This window comes from Atractosteus spatula, chromosome 23, assembly GCF_055471065.1.
Source record: "Atractosteus spatula isolate fAtrSpa1 chromosome 23, fAtrSpa1.hap1, whole genome shotgun sequence".
NCBI lineage: Eukaryota > Metazoa > Chordata > Actinopteri > Semionotiformes > Lepisosteidae > Atractosteus > Atractosteus spatula.
In genome coordinates, this window is record NC_142728.1 from 16,215,831 (window position 1) to 16,238,783 (window position 22,953).

At 47.2% G+C, this 22,953-nt stretch overlaps 1 protein-coding gene across 1 annotated transcript in view; it reads left to right on the plus strand.

Annotated features, from left to right (window-relative positions):
* LOC148816291 (uncharacterized) overlaps window positions 1-22,362 on the plus strand; it is a 63,374-nt gene extending 41,012 nt beyond the window's left edge. Inside the window, exons 33-68 of the mRNA XM_088940423.1 lie at window positions 135-188; window positions 504-557; window positions 950-1,003; window positions 1,564-1,617; window positions 2,563-2,607; window positions 2,874-2,918; window positions 4,075-4,182; window positions 4,626-4,679; window positions 5,683-5,736; window positions 6,262-6,315; window positions 6,824-6,931; window positions 7,402-7,455; window positions 7,543-7,650; window positions 8,028-8,081; window positions 8,282-8,335; window positions 8,988-9,041; window positions 9,488-9,541; window positions 10,197-10,304; window positions 10,435-10,488; window positions 11,538-11,591; window positions 11,876-11,929; window positions 12,178-12,231; window positions 12,354-12,407; window positions 12,858-12,911; window positions 13,746-13,799; window positions 14,220-14,273; window positions 14,634-14,687; window positions 15,304-15,357; window positions 16,037-16,054; window positions 16,592-16,645; window positions 17,076-17,138; window positions 17,613-17,778; window positions 18,015-18,121; window positions 18,617-18,697; window positions 18,815-18,997; window positions 19,885-22,362. Of these exons, the coding sequence (XP_088796549.1) occupies window positions 135-188; window positions 504-557; window positions 950-1,003; window positions 1,564-1,617; window positions 2,563-2,607; window positions 2,874-2,918; window positions 4,075-4,182; window positions 4,626-4,679; window positions 5,683-5,736; window positions 6,262-6,315; window positions 6,824-6,931; window positions 7,402-7,455; window positions 7,543-7,650; window positions 8,028-8,081; window positions 8,282-8,335; window positions 8,988-9,041; window positions 9,488-9,541; window positions 10,197-10,304; window positions 10,435-10,488; window positions 11,538-11,591; window positions 11,876-11,929; window positions 12,178-12,231; window positions 12,354-12,407; window positions 12,858-12,911; window positions 13,746-13,799; window positions 14,220-14,273; window positions 14,634-14,687; window positions 15,304-15,357; window positions 16,037-16,054; window positions 16,592-16,645; window positions 17,076-17,138; window positions 17,613-17,778; window positions 18,015-18,121; window positions 18,617-18,697; window positions 18,815-18,997; window positions 19,885-20,046 (2,544 nt within the window). The 3' untranslated portion in view covers window positions 20,047-22,362. The remainder of the gene's footprint in view (window positions 1-134; window positions 189-503; window positions 558-949; window positions 1,004-1,563; window positions 1,618-2,562; window positions 2,608-2,873; window positions 2,919-4,074; window positions 4,183-4,625; window positions 4,680-5,682; window positions 5,737-6,261; window positions 6,316-6,823; window positions 6,932-7,401; window positions 7,456-7,542; window positions 7,651-8,027; window positions 8,082-8,281; window positions 8,336-8,987; window positions 9,042-9,487; window positions 9,542-10,196; window positions 10,305-10,434; window positions 10,489-11,537; window positions 11,592-11,875; window positions 11,930-12,177; window positions 12,232-12,353; window positions 12,408-12,857; window positions 12,912-13,745; window positions 13,800-14,219; window positions 14,274-14,633; window positions 14,688-15,303; window positions 15,358-16,036; window positions 16,055-16,591; window positions 16,646-17,075; window positions 17,139-17,612; window positions 17,779-18,014; window positions 18,122-18,616; window positions 18,698-18,814; window positions 18,998-19,884) is intronic.
* The last annotated feature ends 591 nt before the right edge of the window (window positions 22,363-22,953 follow it).

Consider the following 22,953-nt stretch of genomic DNA (forward strand, 5'->3'; position numbering starts at 1 on the left):
CCTTGTTGACTCTGTTGAGCTCAGGAGGGGATTCTCCACAGCTCTGTTAAATGATTAAACTGCCCCTGTCCTTCACTCAATCCCCTGCCCCCCCCCCACCCAAGACGAACTGACCTCGCTCTGCGTTCCCACAGGGTCCCCCAGGCCGGCCCGGACAGGATGGGAGCCCTGGGCCTCTGGGCGAGAGGGTGAGAGAGAACGGGGTTGGGAGGGGAGGGTAAGAAGGGGTGATCTGTGAAGCCCTGTGGTGAAGACAAGGCATTCTGGCAACATCGCGTTCATATAAACACTCCAGAATCCAATGTTACACCGATGACTTAAAACTATTGAGGTTGATTACGTTATTAAAAGTAAATGTTCTTTTTTTTTTTAGGAAAGGTAAAGTGATAAGGCTCATGAGCTGTGATGGGGACTGCTGTCCGGGGATTAATCAGAGCAGCGCGCTGGGGGCAGTATGGCTTCACTGGGCCTGGGTGTCTTACGGTCTCCTTCTTGTCCCCCAGGGTTTCACTGGAAAGCCAGGCGTGGAGGGACCGCAGGGCCCAGTAGGCATGTATGTAAGTGCTGCCTGTCCAGGTGCTCATGGGGTAAAAGGTTGTATTGGCCTGTCTGACATGAGAGGCTGTAGGGGGGGTTGTGAGGGCGGAAAGTCAGATGTTCCCGAGAGGACGGACCAGATCCCTGAGGAGTGGCGCTCGGAGTGACAGTCCTTTCCTGGAGTGCTGTGAAGTAAATCTATGAACCTCGTTATCGTCAGTACTTCAGAGTGTGTGATTTTTGCATTGTCCAAAGATCCTAACACTGAACACTCTTCTTGAGCTCCAGTGAAATAAAAAAATACATTGGTGTGATTTTGTGGAATTACAGTCGCCAGTGTGTGCCCATCTCTGTCCCAGGATCTGCCTGCCTGCCTGTCTCCTGTTCCTCAGTGTCTGTTTCTTGTCTGCAGGGCTACCCTGGCCCAGTGGGCGATCGGGGAAGACCTGGCCACATGGGGGAAAGGGTAGGACCCTCTGTGCCTGATGATTGAACTTGCATTGTAATTCCTACTGCTCTTCCTATCTAGAGCATTGTGATGAGCTAAATTTACTACATATTATTATTATTATTATTATTATTATTATTATTACAAGGCAATTAAAGGACCAATTCAATATAAAGAACTTGGACAAAACAATGTCCATCACACTGCTAGATGATAATAATTCTTTGCACTTAATATAGTGCTTTTATGAACACTCCACTCAAAGCGCTTTACAGGTAATGGGGATCCCACTCCCACCACCAATGTGCAGCCCCACCTGGAGGCGACGGCAGCCATTGCGCACAGTACGCTCCTCACACACACCAGCTAACAGTGGGGAGGAGAGCAGAGTGATAGAAGTGATGATGAATCTTCATGTTTTGTAGTTTATTTTACATAAACGTGGAGATTTTTTCTCATGTGCTATTTCTTTGCAGGCTGTATTGTGTGAAGTTATTCGAGTGTGCCGTGTATTTGTAGAGCAAGACCCATGTGCCAGCAAGTGCATGGACATTGATGTGAATGTCTTTTTCTTTCAGGGGGAGCCCGGTGTTCGAGGTCCCCCTGGGCCCCCAGGAAAGAAGGGGACCCCAGTAAGTATTCCCACACCTGTGTGTTACAGAAGTGTCGTCGCCTACCTTGAAGCCTCGACAGGACAGAGCTGCAGCAGAGTTCTCCGCTGTCTAAGGAGCAGTGCTGTGTGGCTCAAGGCACAAAAGCAACTGTGACTGAATCCCAGCAGGGGTTGTGTTGAATTCCCCTGTGGTGGAGGAGCAGTGTTGATCTAGGTAGCAGTGCTGCACATCCAGCAGTGGAGCACTTGAGAGACCAGGATTCCCGGAGCTGCACTTGACCCACATACAGTATCCAGACGAAACAGCAGAGATTGTTTATCGTGACAAATGTGCATTCATACAGAGGGAGAGGTTGTAGAACTGAACCTGGCATGATGCAGCACGTAACTGAGAGTCAGTGTGAGATGTTCTGGGGCCAGGAGTGTGCTGTTCGATGCTGGTCTGTCTCCTATGCACTCACCATTGCAGTACTTCAGTACAGCTAGAACTTTAATTACTGTGTTATCAATACTGCTAATTACCAGCTAAAGCTGAAGCAAAGTTTTGTAATGGAGTGATGTGGTAGGGCTGCAGAATGTGTCCTCATGTGTAAAGCTGAGAACAGTTCAGTTCCAGCTCCGGTCCTGGGTACCAAATAACTGTGCAGATTTTCTGATACCACCAAACCAGTCTACAAAAAGCGGAGAAGAAATGGCAGGATTCCACCGTAGGATTGGGACGGACGCCATCTTGGAACAGGCTCTGCAGATCCGGGGTGGGATTGGTGCAGGTCTGGAGTGGGCTGTCTTGGGACTAACAGTGTGATAGACTAATTCTGTGATTCTGTGGGTCCAAGGACTGGGACAGGTGCAGAGTTTCTTCAGTCTTTATGGTAGGCTGGAATGACCCCTGCCTGTCTGCTAGTGCACATCAGTAACATCTGCGTTATTCCCTGCGGTTCACGTTTAAATCACTGTGTTGCAGGGTTCTGCTGGACCTCCTGGGGAGAGAGGACCCAGTGGCCCCCAGGTGAGCTCGGCACAGTCTTCTGTACTGGAGTCTGACTGGCAGGGTGAAGGCAGAGGCTGAGAATGTGGCTTTTCTAATAGGCGACAAGATACAATAATCAACCAATGCATTTAGTTGTGCAGCAAAGTTCTTAATGTTGAAAAGTACCAAACCTAGTTAATCACAGTGGGCTATTGAGCTTCAAGTCCTTAAAGTGCCATTAGACAGTGTGGAATCCCATTGTTCCTGTCTGTCATTCTAACCTGTTTGCATGATTATTTCCTCAGGGAATGAGGGGAGAGCCAGGCACTAAAGGCATCGAGGGTGTACCTGTAAGTAGAAACACACAGCACACCATCCTAACTAAAGAAAAGTATATTTTATACAGAACAGAATTGTCTTTGTTGACAAGAAATAAACTTTCATCTCCATTTGTTATGCAGTAGGCACTAGTGCAAAATTTCTAGATGTGCGTGTAAAACTGACGCATAGCGTTGTGGCAGAAGATATTCACCCACTCGGCTGTAGCTGCCAATATGTTGGCTTCTTACCAGAAGCCATCTGGTGAGGTGCTTGGAGCAGTTAAATATTATTACCATGAATTTGTTTGGCTGATGCCATTATCCAAAGCCACTTACATTTGTACACGTTTACCCTATTGGAAATTTTGCTAGGGAAATCCGAGTGAGGTACCGTGGTCAAGGGTGCAACAACAGTGCACTATCTAGGACTTAAACCCCACCGCCTTCCGAGTCCGGAGCCCCACTCCTTCAGCCGGCTGCCAGCTAGCAAATTAATGGGCCAAATGTCCTTCTCCTGTTAGCAAACTTTGTTCCCTTGTTTTTCAAGTCAGGACTTTGAAGAATCTTGACCCAACCCAAGTCAGACCTAATGCAGCTTTTAATTGAGTCGACGCTGTTTTTAAAGTGGTTTGTCAGATATTCAGTCACTTGATAGTTTTTCGGGCAACCTTAAAATCTAGTAGGAAGAAAGGCCTGGTAAGTATCCAATTACAGTACATATTAGACCAAAAACAGGCTCCAGTTATGCACTGGAGGTCCGGTTGGAGTGAAAACCTGGAGACCCTGCGAGTCTCTGCTTCAGAGTCCCAGAGCTCTGGCCCCGTCGGTGTTGAGCCCCCTCACCTGCAGGCTGTTACTGTGAGCCTGGGGGTTGCTCTCCAGCTCTGCGCCAGGCCGGAAGCAAAGAGGGAGATGTCCGAGGCCGGTCTGTCAATTAGTATAATGTGTTCTTTACATCTTTATGGCGTGTTGAACACCTGAGGGGTGTCCGAGCATACTGCACTTTACCATAAACATGGTAACGTGTCTCGGTAGTGCCCCGGCGCTGTACCGTGGTGCGCCGTCACCTGCGCGGCTTGCCGTGGGTGGACGGGGGCCAGCGAGGGGGGTGTCCCGGCCGGGTTGCAGTGCTGTGTTCTGGGTTTGCAGCGCAGGAGGCTGACCCTGTGGTGTGGCTGTGTTGCAGGGGCTGCCCGGGCCCCCCGGCCTGGATGGAGAGATGGGAAAACCGGGCCCCCCAGGAGACCAGGGTCCTCAGGGGCCACCGGGGAGCGAAGGCCCCCTCGGATATCCAGTGAGTGGGTCATTTTCGCCAGCTGCCCTGTCTCCTCTTTTCCATCTTGGAATCTAAGCAGATGGTTTAAGGCTAAAGGAATCCAGAGATCATTAGGAGCAAAAATCTGAAGACAGGAACCAAATTACTTGCTTAAAATTGTTTCTTTAGAAACAGGTGATTTTGGAGTCAGTTACAAGACTTACTGAATTGAGGCACGTCCAACTTGTGTTGTAGACCCCTGGTTTAGCAAGCAATATAAGACAAAATTATTTGCTTTTGACCTGAGCATAGAACTACACGTCTCGCAACGTGACAACTAGGAGATCCAGAATTGGAAAACAATCAGACAAGACCTGGATCACAAGCTTTTGCAAGGCAGTAACAGCTGACTCCTGTCGCCCACCCCTGTTCGTGTTCCACGCGGAGCAGACAGAGTCAAACCCTCACCTTCTGTCTTCCAGGGGAAGGAGGGGCCGCGGGGCCCGGAGGGGACAGCTGGAGAGAAGGGAGACATGGTGAGAGGGGAGGGGTGCTGGAGAGGACCAGTGCTCTCTGGACAGAAGAGTGTGGACCGAGCTCTCTGAGTCAGCAGCAGTGCCCTGATCTGGCTCTTCTCCTAGAACTGCAGAAAGAGCCTAGGCAGGAGGATGCGATTGCACAATGTGGAATCATACTGCTGTTACTGTGATGTGACTTGCTTTCCAAAACTGGGCTCCTAGAGCCTCTACTTATTCTACTGACAAGCTCCAGAAGAGCTGCTTCTTACAGAAATCACCTCTAAATCTGACTTGAGAGAACAGGTCATGTGCTTGTGTACATTCACCCCTTCCAGTGCTCCATTTTGTTTAATTATAAACAGTTTATACATTTGTTTGAAAGTGAATATTTCAGAATATATACGAGCCGCCTTTGGGTTGTTTTTTTTTTTTGTTTTGAACACTGGAGTTTTAATGGAAAACATTAGCTTTAAAAAAGTGTGTGTACTGCAAATTCTAATTCAACAAAATGGGACATTCAGAGGCTGAGCTCTTGTACAAGGAGCTGCCAGGAGTTACTGGAGTAGGCATGGGAGGAGGTGGATAAGAAACCAAGCTTATCTTGAATTCACATCAGGAACTCCAGGTAAACCACACATGACCAGCCAGTATTAAGAGCTGAAGCAGTGAATCCATCGCATCAACTGATCAGATCTAATTGACCCGTTGTCAGAGGCTCCTTATTCCTCTCCAAACTTACAGAAACTTGAAAGGCTGCATTGTATGGTAGTAAATACAGATCTGTCAGGATTAACTATCGCCTTATAACAAAATGCCTGAAATTCCTGATACTATGGTTACTGTGTTTTTCACGAAGAAAAATCTGAAAGAGTGGAAAAATGCAAAATAACTACGACTTTAGCACTATTCACTATATATAAAAGTGTAATTGCAGTTCTGTAAGGCATTTATTGTAAACACATATCATCGTGACAATTTTGTAGGTATTAATTTTCGGCCTGCGTTCTGTTCTCCTACCCAGGGCATCATGGGACTGCCAGGTGACCCAGGCACTGCTGGACTGGATGGGGAACAGGTGAGCAGGGGTTCAACAGCTTGTCCACACCCAAAGAGGGAGACAGTGCTGGTGACACTGCGGCTGCCAGTCAGTGCTGTCCAGTTACTGTCTGAGCATCATGCTGTGGGACCGTTCTGACTGCCACCGGGACCTCATCCAAGGAACGCTGTCTCTCTCTGGATAGAACAGTCCACCTGCCTGAATCTCATTAGTCAAATGACAACAGTTGTGTTTCAGTGCACCCTTCCCATCAGAGCCTTCTGATTTCAGCTGAGGTTGCAGCAGAACGTTGTGCCATCTGCAAATCTCCAATTAAAATTCCCACTGCCTGATGGCACTTTCCATGCTGGCAGAGAGATGGAGGCAAGCATAACTCCTGCAAGGAACACACATTTTATCATTTGTGATCAGTGGGTGAGCCACAGATTTGATGAATTGCTTGAAGCACAGTGAACGGTGACCGTGTTGATTCTGTGACACCTCATTTTTTGTTGCCGTTACCTTTGGTTGATTTTCTTTTCTTTACCCTGTTCCTCTTTCCAGGGTCTCCCAGGACATACGGGGGCAGAGGGCCCTGCTGGGGTGAAGGGTGAGCAGGTCAGTTCATGCAGCACTATTGATTACAGCTGGTCAGTATCGCACTATTGATTACAACTGATCAGGGTGCCTTTGAGCACATGGCAGAGATCTGAGCACTTTGACCTTTCAGCAAACCTGTGTCTTACTTTGGCCCTACCATCTCCCTTTTGTGTTTGTCAGACACTTTGTAAGCCCCCTGATGCAAATGCGTGAAGCTGTTTCTGTGATTCATCTCCACTAAAGATGTCACTTCCAGTCATCTGCTAATCGGCTCTTGCTGACAGGTGACGCAATGAGACTAAATTTAGACAGACGCAGATCACCCTTGAGTACATCAGTTGAATGGTTAACTGACCAGAATGAGTCTCTAAATTCCTTATGCAAGAAATTCTATATGGCCAATGAAGTGATCTTATAAACACCCAGGTATTTCAGCAGGGGGAACATGCCCGAGCCGTCAGGCTGCATGTTGTTATGTTCCGATGCAGCTGTGCAAGTCTGGACCTCCTCTGTGTGTTTCCTGCAGGGGGACTCTGGCCCCAGCGGTCCAGCCGGCCCCGAGGGAGATCCAGGAGCACCAGGGCCCCCTGGCATGAAGGGGCTTCTGGGAGAACCTGGGCCCATGGGAAAAGAGGTGAGGGGGGCTTCATTCTGATATCGTCCCGTTTTTCCCCGGAACTGGAGGTGTAATCCTTGAGGTCAAGGGCCTTGTTTAAGGGGGAACTGCAGTGAGATTTCCCACTCCTTCTCACTAGTCGCTGTGGTGACTGATGTATTGCGATGGACGAGTGAATAAGTACAGGTTGTGAGCAGACATTTCACTGCAGAAATGTTCCAGCGTGATCTGCATGCGGAGTTAACAAGCGAGTAGTATTTCATGCAGACCTGTGTAGCCTGATCTTTCCAACACAAAGGATCATGCAAGAGAATTTCCTGGAGGCTTCAAGCAAATGTGAAGAAAAGGGACTTTTGACACACACTTTCAGCACTCTCTTGTTATCAGCAACAGGAAGCGCCTGTCTTTTGTCTCGTACAACCCCCAGCATACACACAGCGGTGCCATGCGGTGGCCAGCATTCCCAACTCCCCCTGTCTCTTCTGCAGGGTGACGTCGGTGACCCCGGAGACATTGGGGACCCCGGACCTAAAGGTGACAAGGTGAGCGGGCAGCGCCTGCAGGACTGCAGACTGGAGCAGATGCGTGCCTCACGATTCGGACTTGCTAAGAGAGGTTCTTGTGTGCAGGGAGCAGTAGGCCCACTCGGACCCCCTGGCCAAGCAGGGCCTGCAGGTGCCGTCGGGCAGGTGGGAGACCGGGGACAGAAAGGGGAGAAGGGCCACACAGGTCTCCTGGTGAGTGTCGGGTCTCCATCGCCGCGTCAGCTCAGCTGAACCCCGGGCACCACTTGCAAGCTGACAAGCTGCATTACGTGCTTTTGTGAAATTAGAAAGCAGCAGTTTTAGATGCAGAGCTTAAATTCCCAGAACCAGGATAAGACGGTACAGAATGAAGTGTAGTGTCACATGGATGTGCTTCGTAATGTGGAAGAAAGTGTTCAGTTGATTTTATTGTCTTGGAAGGTCATGCCGTTATTGAAGACGATACTCTGGCTCCCTTTAATAAACATCTGGACAAGCTGAATGGCCTCCTCTCGTCTGGCTTTCTTATGTTACATCCTGTCACAAGGCAGCAGGCGGGAGATCTGACTTCCTCTCTCGTTGTGTCGCAGGGTCAGTCGGGGCTGATGGGAGTGGCCGGTCTTTCTGGCTTCCCAGGACAGGCAGTAGGTATCCCTTTGAAACCCAGCTTTTCTCATTCCTTTGCGATAAAAACTGGGAGATCCATATCTGATTCTTGCAAGTGAAAATGGAAAGTTTGTGACGACCTCTTGCATGCAGGTGTACTCTGTCTTTACCAGTGTGGTTAAGATAATAAAGGCTTTTGGAAGGGACTTGGGTCAAACATTTTCCATTTTCTCTGAAGGGTGAACCAGGTTCTCCAGGACCGCTGGGACTAGATGGTTCGAAAGGAGAGAAGGTATTTTAATCAGGAGTCAGACTGGTCATCCAAAACCAATCACACCTGCCGTACCTGCTCTACGGATTTCGAAGAGGAATACCCAGCCGGGATAAAATGTTTGAAAGGAGTATTCTTTAAATGTCTGTTGTTTCACCCATTTGTAGTGTAGCTGAATTGTTTTCCTTCCCTGTACTGATCCCTTCTGTCTGTAGTGCTGGTTATCCCCCTGGTCTGGGACAGTCCAAAAGGATTTCAGCTCTTTTTAAATTTATCCTCCAGGATGTCACTGGGGCTCACTTTAGGTACTGCTTGCCACTCGTATTTTGCCTGCAATCAAAGGACTGGTAGTAGTTTTTTGTAATGTCTTATTTTGCTGCGATAGACTGGCATTCGGTCCAGGGTATATCCTGCTTTTGGCCGGCTCCCGGCAACCCAGTGCTTATCGCAGATGAACAGGTGCTATGTTTTATTAAAAGAGAAGGAATCTTAATTTTGGAAGCATACATCCTTACAATAAGAGAAAGGGAACACTGGACTGAAAGACGACAAGGAGCTCAAGCAAGAGGGAAATGTACTTTGTCCTGCACTGTGTCGTGCAGTGTGCTGGCTGCAGGGATAGGGGACGCTGCTGTACGTGTATGTGCAATTCGTATGCTGTGATTTGTTGCAGGGAGAAGCTGGGCCCAGAGGAGTAGCTGGTCATTTTGGTGTTGCAGGTCCTGAGGTACTGTTTGTAGAGTACCAGCTCTGTCATTTCAATGGCTAAGTATCATTAAACATGATCAAACCAAAAAATAAATATATACATCAGGGAATAGGTATTAATTAATTAGCTCTTTCCATTTCCTAGTGCAAGAAAGCAAAAAAACACTTTGAACTCTTTTGCATTTGTAGAGCTGACTTGGCACATGTACAACACTTGGTAACAAGTACAGTTGTGATGGACGTCGTTTGACTTGCAATACAATACTGCATAAGCCTTTCTATTTTTCATGTTCATTTATCCGTGTTCTCCCTTTTTTATTCTTAATATATCACTACAAAACAAAAATATGTATCAGCAGTTTTAATGCATTTAAAAATGAGATCGGGTGGGCTGTAGAAAGTGCACACAGTGAGTTGCTTGTGCACCCTGTGCCCCGACCTGACCTGCACTGTGGTCCTGCACAGGGAGACCCCGGGGAGGACGGACAGAAAGGTGACCCAGGGAAACCAGGCCCTTTGGTAAGTACCCCCCAGTCGTGCGAAACCCCAAACCCTTTTCTCTCTCCTGGGGTGTCCTGAACCTTGTTTTTCACCCACGGCAAGTACTCTAAGTGATGCAAGACCTTGACAAAGTGACACCCAGTAAAACACAAACTACAAATCAAAAGTGAAAACTGCAGGGGACTGCAGCAGTAACTGGAAGTGCATTAAAACCGAGAGCAGCAGGCACCTCTTTACCCAGAGAGTTGTGGGGGTGTAGAACAAGCAGAACAGCTGGATGAGATCCTGGGATCAGTGAGCTACAAGCTACCAGATGGGATGGATGGCCCACATGGCTTCTCGTCGGCTACCTTTTTAATGTTTTTATTTTAAAATGTAGTTTAATTATTGGGTTCTGAGCCGGGTACCTTCAAATATTCTTTCCTGTCTGAGATGTGCGGACATAGACTACTAGCAGAAGAAGAGCCCATCCAAGAGATTAAATTTAAAGCAATAGGCACAGATTAGCAAACACTAGTTCTTACACTTAATTTAGTTCTACATACTGTGGGGCAACCTTGTTGTGAAAGGTGCTATATTAAAATAAATTGATTTGAATTGAATACCGTACATGGTGAGAATGCGTACTTGTGCATTAAAGTATGTGCTTGATTAGCTGTGTCCTCACTTCTAGGGCGCAAGGGGGAGAGAAGGAGCCCATGGGGTCCCGGGCTCTGGGGGGGTCCCTGGCCCTGTGGGGCCCAAGGGCGAGCCCGGGGAGAAAGGGGCACCAGGAGAGCAGGTGAGAGCTGCCGGGCGTCGCACTCTCCACGCAGGCCTGAGCCGAGTGGCCAGGACCCTCGCCGCCTGCAACCTTGCGGAAAGACGAACCGTTCGACCGGCTCAGCCTCTCGGTGTGTGTTTGACTTCAGGGTCCGGAGGGTCTCCCTGGGATCAGAGGGCCCCCAGCACTCCCTGGCCTCGAGGTAATACTAACGCAGGCCGATTCTGGTCACTAGTCCATCCGCTGGCCTTGGGTATGCCAACACACCTGCAGGGCTGACCCCTGAAGTCGGCATATTTGTTTTAAAATGCCGAAACATAATCACACGTTGAACTCCTTTAAGATAAAGATGAATTTTGAAAGTCCTGTTGTGAATGCTGTTCAAATAATTTTATGAAACTGTAATTTGACAATAATGTGGATACGTGCTTAGATCCCAGACTGTTTAGAGTTTGCATGTCCTTCCTGCGTTTACTGTTTTTTCCCAAGTGCTGTAGTTTCTTCCCACCTTGTTCCCGTGCGCTCCTGTGTTTACACCCTGTGACGGATTTCCATCCCATCCGGAGCGTAGTTCTGTCTTGTGCCCTGATGAACTCATTGCTAGGACCCTCAACAGAAATAAGCAGCTGTCTTATAACGAGAGGAAGGGCAGTGCTGGAACTGGACCAAGGCTGGCATTACATTCTGGTTTATAGTGGTGACCTGCAAAGGTTTTACTTATCCTTAGCCAGATCAGATTAATCAAAATATTCCCATCAGAATTCTGAACTAGCATACTTAAGTAATTCAGGAGTCATTGTAAAAGGAAAGCCAGAATACCCTGTAGTTGTCCAGGATCACAGCTGGGAGACACAGAAATGAGACACAGCTAACTATAGTTTTTGTGCAGACTTTAGGAGAGGCCAGGTAAATACGTTTCTGTCTATTTACTTATCGGATTACTTTATCCAAGGCAAATCACACTTGCACTCATTTATACAGCTGGGTATTTTACTGGCTCAATGGCTCACTGGCACCTGTCTCAAGGGCACAGCAGCAGTGTCTCACCTGGCATTCAAACCCACGACCATCCAGCTGTGAGTCCAGAAAACTAACTTTTGCTCTCCTAATATAAATAGCTTTTCTACATTACATTGCAAGAATGGGGTTTGTGAGGAAAGGTATAATAAACATCATCATAACTATAAAATACTTTCATATGCATTTGTAAAACATGTGGAGCTTTTTTTTAGAAATGACTGTGCTCCACAGGGTCCTCCAGGAGAGATGGGCAGTCAGGGTCCTCCGGGATCAACAGGGCCAGATGTGAGTTAACCGCATCCTGCATGACGGCCTTAGCAGCCTCACATGTTCCAGAAATCCCGAAGCCACCCGTCTTTGGGATTCATGTACAGTCAAGCGGACGTATCTGTCTAACTAGTGTGCAAATACCTATTGGAACATAATGTGAGCGTCATCTTTTTCACCTGCAGTCTTGATATCTCTGTTTTTGAACTGCATGAGTCTCCCCTTGTCTGCTGTCTTTCCCTGTACCTGCACTGCGCCTGCTGTGCGGTGACGGAAGGTGCGCGTTTCTTTTTTAATTCCAGGGGCTCCCTGGACACCCAGGTCCCGAAGGCAGTAAAGGACGCAAAGGAGAGAAGGTAGATGGGCTCTCTGCTTCCTCAAGTACACGTTTATAGATTCATTAAATGGGCATGATGTGGGTAGAGCACCTGTCTGATACACATGGTATCAAAGTGTTTGACCCATCTACGCCTGTAGCTGTGACAGACTGCTGTATCAGAGCTTCCAGCTGACAGGTGGCCTTGATGGTTTCTTCACACTCATCACTCCTTGTTGCACAACTGGGGAATCTCTCTGACCTGTTTTGTCCCAACCCCTTTTTCAGGGGGAAGATGGAGCCGAGGGAGACCCAGGGCAGCCGGGACCCCCAGGCAGGAAGGTGAGTGTTTAAGACGAACCCCTCTCCTTGGCCAGACTGAGAAGGCAGGATTGGCGTCACCCCTCCGTGCCTGTGACTTGTGTTTGTACATCCTTCTTCAAACTGTGTTTCTGCCTTTTCAGGGGAAGAAAGGAAAGGCTGGTTTGAGAGGGGCAAGAGGACCCAAAGGAGAAAAGGTCAGAGGATTTGCAATGCCGGCTAATATGGACCTTTCTGAAGTAGTCCACATCCAGAGCAGAATGTTCCTTCTCCTGGTCGGCATTAAGACTCGGCTGACTCAGTTGTTACTGTGACACAATCTGTAGAAAAGACTGCACCACAGGTTCCTGCATCTAGTTCAGTCCAGTTAATTTGTCATATGCACAAGTGCAATGAAATGCTTATTTGCATGTGTGCTCCAATACAAAGACATTACAGGAATCACCAAAAACATCAACACAGAACTGCAGCAGCAACAAGTTAAATAACATACAACTAAAAAAGTCAGACAAGCAGCGTGATAAAAAAAACATCGGTGTGAGCCAGTGGTAGGGGCAGAGTTCAGTAATTGACAGCTTGCGGGAAGGAGCTTTCTCTAGTATCCTCAGCTCCTTGATTGAGTCTTCCGCCTGCTGTCCTTCTTTCAGGGGGTGACAGGAGAGATGGGGCTGGAGGGGCCACCGGGAAGACAGGGGCCCTACGTGAGTCCAGCCTTTCAATATTTTGTCATCATTGCGAAAAGCAAAGGTCCCTTTCACTAGCTCCATTGCACACAGAGACTTCGGCTCTCCTGAATCCCTGAATATCGACCGGTGTTTCTGAGTATGCTGTCGAGTCCCTCGTTTCTTCTTCCTAGAGTCTGTCATCACAGAATTACAGTATTTTTGCCCTCCACCTGCATAAACCAAAGACATGAGAGTTTGCATACAGTATGAAGTTTATTACAGCTTTTAAATGGGATTTTGTAGCGTGTGATACTTGGGCACAGGACAGACTAACTGGATCACAGTGCTGGTTCTCCACACTGGCAGTATGTAGCAGGTTTTTTTGGTTGTAACTTAACTCGTAATGTTTTGCTCCGATTTGCAGCACGTATTCAGACAGCAGGGTCTTGCACAAAGACAAGTTTGTATAATGCTCTGCGCAGGGGCAACCTTGCTCTTAGAAACCTTCATTTGCTTTGTGCTTTATTGTCTAGCACGCTCATTTGAGATGGGATTAATGTGGGGTGTAAGTACTTTTACTACAAGAGAAATGCTTGAAAGCCCAGGGAACATGGGAGGATTACATGAGCCTTTTTAGTGCCAGGTGGCTGAGATGCTGAAATGCATCATTGCGCTAGACAGCAGAGTGCGGGCGTAGGAGGTTGGCAGAAGGGTGAAATGAATTTTGTGAAAATGAAAATCTTTCCACCTCATATGCTGGAATCAGTTTTCCTATGCATACCTCTCTCTCTCTGCAGCTCTCTTTCAATGTGTTTCCACCTCCATCTCTTTCTTTCTCCATTTTACTCTCTGTCGCCCTCTCTCTCTTAGGGGGTACCTGGTCTGAGAGGAGAAAAGGGGGTTCGGGGTGAAGCGGGGCAGAAGGTAATAATCAGATGAATGGAGTGTACTCTGTGATACCGGTGGTGCATCACAGTATATATAATTGACTAAGTGGTTATAATAGTTATACAATTGCATTTCTGTTGCACATTTCGCCCCACCTGGGTGACACAGTGGCCCCACTAAACGGGGGATCAGAGGAGTGAGAAGCTGCTTCCCCGATGGAATTAAGGGGCAGCTTTTTGGTGGCCAGATTGTCCAAACCCAGACTGGGCTTGAGCCAGGACACTGGGGTTAACACCTTCCTACTCTTATAAAACAGCCCTCGTATCTTCAATGAACAAATAGCCCATTTACAAATTCTGTAAGACTTGCATGTTGAAGTACTGTATTTCTGCCTGTAAGGCCCAGGTTGTATCTCTCGTCGCTGAAGCGAAAGATTATCCCTCTCTTTTTTATTAGGGGGAGAAGGGGAAGATGGGACCCCCTGGACCTTATGGAGATGAAGGATTCAAGGTATCGTACCTGTTCTCAGATCATTATCCATGTCTGTCCCTCTACTGGTGTGCAGCGGTCACTGATGTTAAGATGTGGGAATGCACAGGGATGCACAGGTGTCTGTACAAATAATTTTAAAAATGCTGAAAACTAAACTGCAAAATTATCCTGCTGGATTTCTGGGGTAAATTTTCATAAAGGCCTTTGGTATGTATGGTAACCACTCAGCTTTTGGTACAATCAGATTGTACCAATCTGTCTAGTGGAATCGATTAAACAGCCTTACCAGATCAGGTCAAGTCCAGTCAAGTCAGCAGAGTCCAGAGCAGCTGAGCAGGGGAGCCTCACTGGGTGACAGCTGGTGTGTCTCTGTTTCAGGGGAGACGGGGTCCCCCAGGGGAGGAGGGACCACAGGGAATGAAGGGGGAGCAGGTAAATAAAGTTCTTATATATATACACATTTGTATTTGTATATAAATAAACTTGTTTTAAGTGTGAAACAGTCAGTCAGTGGGGAAATTCTGGACGGAGGCGAGTTCTTTACACAAAGTCATGGGTGTCTGGAACAAACTACCTCCCCAGGTTGATGAAGTTCACCTCGCTGGGCTCCTGTGAGGAAAAGAAGTTGGTTGAGATGCTTTGATTAAGAGCATACTGGCAACCAAAACGAGCATGATCTTGTTTAAAACCTTTCTCCCGTCCTTTTGAATTCAGTAAACAGAATGTGATTGCAGGTCCCATGCTAAATACTGTGCAAATAAAGAGAAATTATTCATCAAAATAAAGCTGAAGTGTAAGCATATGTTATATAAATTAATAAAGAGATTTTGAAGCCACAGAAATGCACAAGATTGGTTAGCTCAATACAGAACTATACTGGACATAGCACAGAACATATAGGCCAGACAGACTGAAATAACAGCTGCAGGGCAGGAAGAGAGGTGAGGTGTCCACGCATTGGAACGGCCAGATTCCGTGAGGAACAGGAGCAGGATCTACTGGCGCAGGGAATCGGTCTGTTTCACCTGCTGTCTGTGTGTGTCTAAAGGGGGATATCGGTCCTGCTGGCCCACCTGGATCTCCGGGCCTTCCAGGGATGCCTGTAAGTTTCCTTTTCTTAATCCTTACTGCCATGACACTGCTGTGGAGACCGGGTCGGGTCCAGTAGTGCACTGTGAAAGCCAGGCAGAGCACAAGACAAACAGCATCAAATTACTAAACACCAGACGAGCCCGGTAGTCTGAATAGCCTCCACGCGTAGGCAGGTATTCTTGGGTCTTGTTTGTCTGTAAGGGTGTAATATACCCGTGGTAAAACGTAAGAAACTGAGCTACTCATTGACTGTGATAAGCTTCCATTGGAGATGTTCAGACCCCTTTTCCTCTAGAGTGTTAACACCTCCAGAAGCTCCGCCTTTATACCAGCTGCTTCTCTTTTCTGAAATGTTTCCACCCAATCCAATACAGACAGTTTGATTTTCAATCAAAAGGCAAGACTTGCAAGATTGCACCACTAATCTTTATTCAGTCTCTGTGGAGTAGCTGGATTTACCTGTGCCGTGAGCATATTACACAAAGCCCATTTAAGTGGAGATTAGAGGATTAGGAGCCACTCGCAGGACTCTTACAGGAGAGAGCATTAAAGGGTGATTATAAGGAGTATCGACGCTGCTGCCATTATTTCAGCTTCCTGTTCCAGTGCATTGTCAGTTGCTTTTATTTCTTTTATTAGAAAGTGTCCGAGTTTGCATTGTAAGTTTGTCTTTTTCTTGTCCTCCCCAGGGCTTGTTTGGAGAAAAGGTACTGTGTGTAAATCCCTCTGAATGCAGCAGGACTCAGGTCCTCAGTGTTTTACAACTTCTTGTGCTTCTTGGCAAAAACTGCAGGGGGTTTGAAGCAAGTTCTTTCCTGAAGATGCTATGCAGTATTACATGGTGGGATTTGGAATTATTATTATTTTTGCAGGAGCCTTTATCAAATATGTGGTGGGTAATGCAGCTTAGAGATGGTTGTCAGTTCAGGTCTCTGACGCAGACATTTCCGGTGCACCCCTTCACCCTAATGGCTCCGGTCCACCCAGTCTGTACAAATGGGTACCAGCACTGCTGGGGGGTGACGCTGCACCAGGCCAGCATCCCATCCAGGAGGGAGTCGCGTGCTGTACTGTCAGCCTGCATAACCTCAACTCTGGACTCAAGACAGCACTGTCATCCAATGGCTAATTACACCCTGATGGGATTAGTTAATGAAGCAGTGTAAATGATTAAAAATTTTAACAAATTACAGTAGGCATCTGATCAGTGCTAGGTGTAATATACTTTCGTTTTCTGCTCTTAGGGCCTAAAAGGATTTGCTGGACCTCCTGGACTAAAAGGAGAGAAGGGACTTCCTGTAAGCAATTCTTCCCTGCTCTTCCTCTGGACCGGTCTAAATGATGTTATACATGGATCTGACTCTTCACTCTTCATTTGACTTTACACCCAGTCTTTGTGGTGTCATAGTGAGACATTCTTGCAGTGACGCAATGGGCTGGTCTTTCTAATGGCCTATTATTATGAACAAATGAACAAATGTTTATAATGCAGCATTTGTGCTGTCCCTCTCTGCATCTGTGATCACCTGTGTGCAACACTCCCCAGTGCTATTGCCTTAATATGCCAGTCTATATAAGAAGCTTATGGACTGAAATGCCAAAACAGAGAGGGAAGTGGTTGATCTGCAAATGGTTTCTGACGACCCACTTTAAAAACGAAATATGGGTGAATTGAAATGCCTCTATTCATCACTTTGTATTCATCTTTTTTTTAATTATTTGATTCAGGGGACACCAGGGCTCCCAGGTCCCCCAGGAGCCTCCATAAATATCACCCTTGAGCAGCTGAAGGTAGGTCTTCCCAGAGCTTTGCATACTGTCTCTGGGAGGTCTCTTGGAGATAGAAAGGTGCCAGATGCTGGGCGCCGTTACTGAGCAGTACAATGCAGTGAGTCAGTCACACATTTGGGGGTTGCAGTTCCTTATGGCAGTAGGAGTGTGTGAAATAAGTACGGCATTTAGAATATCTGCTGCCTGCAGCAGTTTTCATAGTAACTGCAGCACTTAGCAGCTTTGCAAGCTGTATTCATGAGCACCTTCGTCCAGTGAAACAGACCTCCTGGACTGACGTGGATCCAGATGGATACTGTCCCACGACCGCCCTCGTTTGCAGGAGCTGCGGTCGGGAGACAGTCTGTCTGAATTCCTACCCCAATTATGGGCGCGAAAAGTCCGGTCTGAAAAGCACGCCAAGCCACTGTTGCATTGCTGTCCAGACGCAAACGCTGTGTATGAATGAGTCCGAATCTGATTCGAAACCCGCAGGCCCTCATGCACGTGTCGGACCAGCCCAATTACCCGCTGATCCTGGCCCTCCTGGACGTTCTGCACCAGGAGGTCCGGCTGCTCGTGGACCCCCCGAACGGCACCAAGGAGCGCCCCGCCACTACCTGCCAGGAGCTGCAGCTCTGCCAGCCCCACTTCACTGACGGTGAGGCGCCAGCCGGACGCGAGCCCGCTCTTAACTCCCCGCCTGATCCGTCCTTCACAAAGCGAGACTTTGCCTGTGGTTCGCCTGCAGTGGGACTCCTGCTCGGGTCTTCAGGTCCCCTTCACATCACGCTAGGCTTGAATTCCTCTTTGTGTGCTTGACGTGTCTGAGTCGATACGCGTCAAGTCAGAATTAAGTAGTTTACCACTTAATGTTGTGTCGTCTGTCTTTCCTAGGCTTTTATTACATTGATCCAAACCAGGGGAGCCCCGTGGATGCCCTGCTGGTATACTGCAACTTCTCCGGGGGTGGACAGACCTGCCTCTTGCCAATGCCTGATCAGGTAACGTGACCTCTGTAGCCATTGAAGTAGCAATGGTTTGTCTCCCCCAGCGTCTCTTCAGTTCACTGACTACTCACTCGCTGCGTGTTCTGCTCCATGTGACTTGCGAAGTCGTCTCTCGTTGCTCTCTGGATTAGAGTATCTGCTGAACCATCATGAGGCTATTTGGAAAGGTGCCGTGAGGCTGGAGATGGGATCTTGAGATGGGGGAAGAATATAAATGATGTACAATTTTTAGAGCCCAGTGGGCTTCAGGAAACTGTGTTGCTTACTTGTTTTTTACTTGAGTTTGGCAGATTACAGAAATTGAGGATGTGGTGGAATTATGCACTGAAATGCGCAGGCGCTGTAGGGCGTGGACCCAGCCATCACTGAACTCACGGGGCCGTGTAGCTGGTTAGAGCTGTTCCAGTAGCTGGGCGTCTGGAGGAGGTGAGGGCGACCTCACGGCACTGTGGTAGATGATGATGAGTGTCCCATCTGTCCCACCCCCAGGTACCAGTGAGAGCGTGGCTGAAGGATTATGGGAAGGAGGAGTCCTTTGAGTGGCTCAGTGGATTGCAGGAGGGTTTCCAGGTGAGCCGTTGAGAGAACTCGTACGTCGTGGTCAGTGTGCAGTTCACACAGCTCCGATTCCAATTCCATACTAAACGGCTCCCCCCCCCCCCACCCCACCCTTTTGCTCGTCTGCAGTTTGAGTACTCGGGGGCCAATGTGGTGCAGATGCGTTTTTTGAAACTCAACAGCAACTTTGCGACGCAGAAAATCACTCACTCCTGCCACCCCAGCCTCGCACAAAGCCGAAGGGAAAGCGAGATCAAATTCCTGGCAGATTCCAAGCGGCAGAGTTTTTTGGGCACGCTGAAGGAGTGTTCGGTACGGTTTCTTTACAATCTCTTTCTGCCGTGTGTGTGTTTCGATTTGATCATGATAAGAAGGAAGAGGAAAGCCCTGAAGAATCTTGACAGTTTTGTTTGCTCCAGCTAAAGCGAGCAACTTCCTCGCAGTTTTGAAGGCGCAGGATGAGCTGGCCTATTCAGACTGCATCCATTATGAAATCTGCATGTGGAGCGATGGCGTTTGGTACAGTTGCAGTAGGGACCCTGGGGACCAGGGCTATAACCCTGTCAGTGCTCCAGGGCACTGGTTTGCCTCAGTACGTGGTTGTTGTGTCCATGGTAGCTTAGGACAGCAGTGCCCTCAGACGTGTACCACCAATGTTCTTGTGCGTCATCTGCATTACTCCACAGTGCAGTTTTCAAGACGTAGTCTTTTGAATAGACCACCTACTGTACCTTTACACATGCTCTAAGCATATGGGTGAAGTTTGCCGTGGACACCCTGTGAAAAGAGTCATGCCTTATAAGTAGGGCAGTAGAGTGGAGTGGTGATTATCACTACAGCTTCATGGCTCCACGGGCCTGGGTGTGGTTCCAACATGGGGCATCTATCTGTGTGGAGCTTGCATGTTCTCCGCGTGGTTCGTGTGAAGGTGGCATGTGCTCCACATGCTTTGTGTGGAGCTTGCATGTTCTCCGCATGCTTTGTATGGAGGTAGCATGTGCTCCACATGTTTGTGCGGAGGTAGCATGTGCTCCAGATGGTTCGTGTGGAGCTTGCATGTTCTCCACATGTTTGTGCGGAGGTGGCATGTGCTCAACATATATGTGCGTGGAGAAGTTCCTAAATCCAGGATGCGGCAGCCTATTTCACTCCCAGAGCGTGCGACACGGAGGGTCTGACTCTTCTTTTGTGCGCCACAGCCCCCGGACAGATTGGAGGCCGGGCCTGGGTCTCGGGAGGCTGTTTTCCAGTTCGACACGGGGGACACTGACCTGCTGCCTGTGAGGGACCTGGCAGTGTTTCACAGCGGCAACGACGGCCAGGAGTTTGGATTCACCATCGGGCCCGTCTGCTTCAGCTAGAGTGGAAACGTCCAGAGCGGGCCGAGTGGGCTCCGAGCCGAGGAGTCGGTTAAACTCAACCTTATTATTCTCTCCGACACGCGCCGGACTTTGTGTAACATCTCTTTACAGCTGATTTCTCCAAATATTCACTTCTTCACTGGGACAGTTATCTATGAATCGCCTCAGAGCCTGGATAGAAGTGTCGCTGATCAAACGAGACCAGCTGTGTGAGTGAAGGCTGGAACTAACCCCCGATGGCACCAGGCCTCCCGAAGGTTGAGAGCTGAAGACCCCTGATCTCGAGCGGGACACTGGAGGGCGGGACGGAGGGAGTTTCTCGGCCTGTCTGGGTCTCTGGGTGGCGAGAAGAAGAGCTGGAGCCAGTCAGCGCCTGCCCTTTCTCTCTGCAGAGAAGGGTGGGTCTTCTGAACCGCCTCCTCATGAGAATCACCCAGAGGCCACGTTCTCCAGAAGAACATGTTCATATTTTTTTGTTTACAGAGACTTTTATATTAAGACAGGTGCTAATTTATAAAATTAAGTTTTTAAAAAAAACACTACATTTTTGATGGTACCTTTTGTCATTAACCCAGGTTTATGGCAGTGAAATGTCTGCTGTAGATTTTTTTTTTTACTGTGTCTTCTCAGATTAACTTCAGGTACTTTCATGAACTAGTGGGACTTCAGGTTATTTCAGGCTCACTTTAATATTGTATGATTTAACAATGTGCTCTTATCAGGGGCACAGCTATTGTTCTACAAAAAGGGTGCTCACTAAGTACTATGCTTTATGCCTTTAAATCAGCTGAGGATCCTTGCATTGCATTTATTATCTTGTGCAAGTTAATCATCCTTGTGAATTCATCTGCATTGTGCTGTAAATCCTGTGTGCAGAGGCTAAGCACTAGGATTCAGTACAGACAGTGCTTTGCAAATATTCCTGCCTGAGACACAACTGCGTCAAGACTTTCTGTAGAAACAAAACCCATCTACTGTCTCACAAGACACAGCTGTCTGCCATTCATTAATGCTTTATTTAGCACATCATAAATCTGAGGACTATGCAACAAATGGGAAAATTCAGGGTTTCAGAGCTTCGCATTATTGCTTTAAGAATTATGACTTATATGAACTATGGCTTTATTATGTATAGAGTAAAAATACACAAATTATATAGGATAGAGTACTTGGTTTCTATGTAATGCTGACCTGAAATGTGATTTGGAAACCACAAATCTCCACCATGTCTTTGACTGTGATGGGGAATTAGGCACAGAAATGACACCAGTGAATTTGCACTGGAGGAGGACATCGCAATACACTCAAAATAAGGACTAGTGATTGCTAGTATTGTGACACATTCTTCAATGACGTGCAGTAGCAGCACAATGTTGCATGTGCATATGGACTCTGTTTGCAGGCAAGTTGTCAGATTATATTCATTTCTGTGGGCCACTGTTAATAAATCCTGCAGGTCAAAGGAATTTGCTATCCAGCTTGTTGACTCTGTCAATAAAAGGTTTAGGCACACAAGACCAGGGGTTGCACTGACAAAAGCTGATCTGCTAAGTTCACTAAACTTTAGTGCAATGTGTGTTTCCTTTTTTATTTACAGAAAAGAGCTCCAGGAGCTATACAGTTCATTAAGAATTTATTTAATATAATGCCTTTAAAAGCAAATTTCTCATGAATGTATTCTGACAAACTTATTAAAGATTACAAGTAGAGCCTGTATTTGCATACCTTATGCAGTACAGTGGTATTATACAAACGCAGACTCGCTTTTTTTTTAGCTTGCGGCTTAAATTCTCCAGCTAATACAACAATACATCATCAGTTTTAAAAGCTGAGTAACTAATCTGGTGGCATTATCTGTGCAGTTTGATAAAAGCGTCATGAAACTGCATAATGATTCACAATTTAAGAAAACTGAATTTAGCTGATAAATTTTCATCCCAATTAATTTTTCATCTCATTGTTTCGTTGTATATTTATAGCATATACACTGTACCATAAGAATGCTTTCTGTGTTAATAGCACTTCCTGCAGAAGGGATTTCTATGATTCAGTTCACAGATCTGTACAGACACTAGCTAAGCTCTGTTATCTACCTGGTTCTTCCAGATACCTGTACACCTCATTGGTAGGCAGTGGCCTCCTACTTCATAACCTTTCTTTCTGAGTGGGAAGAGTTGAATTATTTTGCCTTAGCTGGCTGAGACGAATCACTGGTGCTATATGCCACAATGAACTATGCCATTATTTCCTTTTTTTGTATAATTTGCATTTATGTGGTTGTAATTTTGTCTGAAATGAAAAATAAATGATATGCTGGTCATTTGTTGTTATAGATTTATATAAGATGGAAGGTGTCTTCTTGTGTGTGTGTGTAACGTATCTTTGTTTTAATAAACTGTATAAAACGAACGCCTCAATTCATTGACCATTGCATTTAGCAGCACGATCGTTGTAGCGACTGGTATTTGTGGGCAGGCAGGTTACTTTTCTGTTTCTCCAGTGGGGTTTAGGGTGTTGGACTGCCTATTTGGGGTACAGATCCTGCGACGGACACGTTCATTTTAGAACTCCAGTTTGTACTTGTAAATGCGTTTGTTCTCTAAAGGGCGCAGAATAACGTGATTAAATAAGGGATTAATTCATTTTCCCCGACAGAAGGAAGTTGAAGCCCAGCTCTGACCTAAAAGCCCCCCTTTTTTAATATCGGAGAAACGGCTCTAATGGACCCGCTGGGTTGCAAATCTTAAGCAACCAGAGCTGTAAAAATGGGACTTCTGTGGGATTTTAATATCGGGGTTTCTTCTGGGACGAGGAAGGGGGGGGGAAACAAAGGTGCTTTGTTAGTAAAACAGTACCTGTCCTCCCAGCGGTCGGGTCGGCTCCGGGGCCGCAGGGGTTAAGATGAGC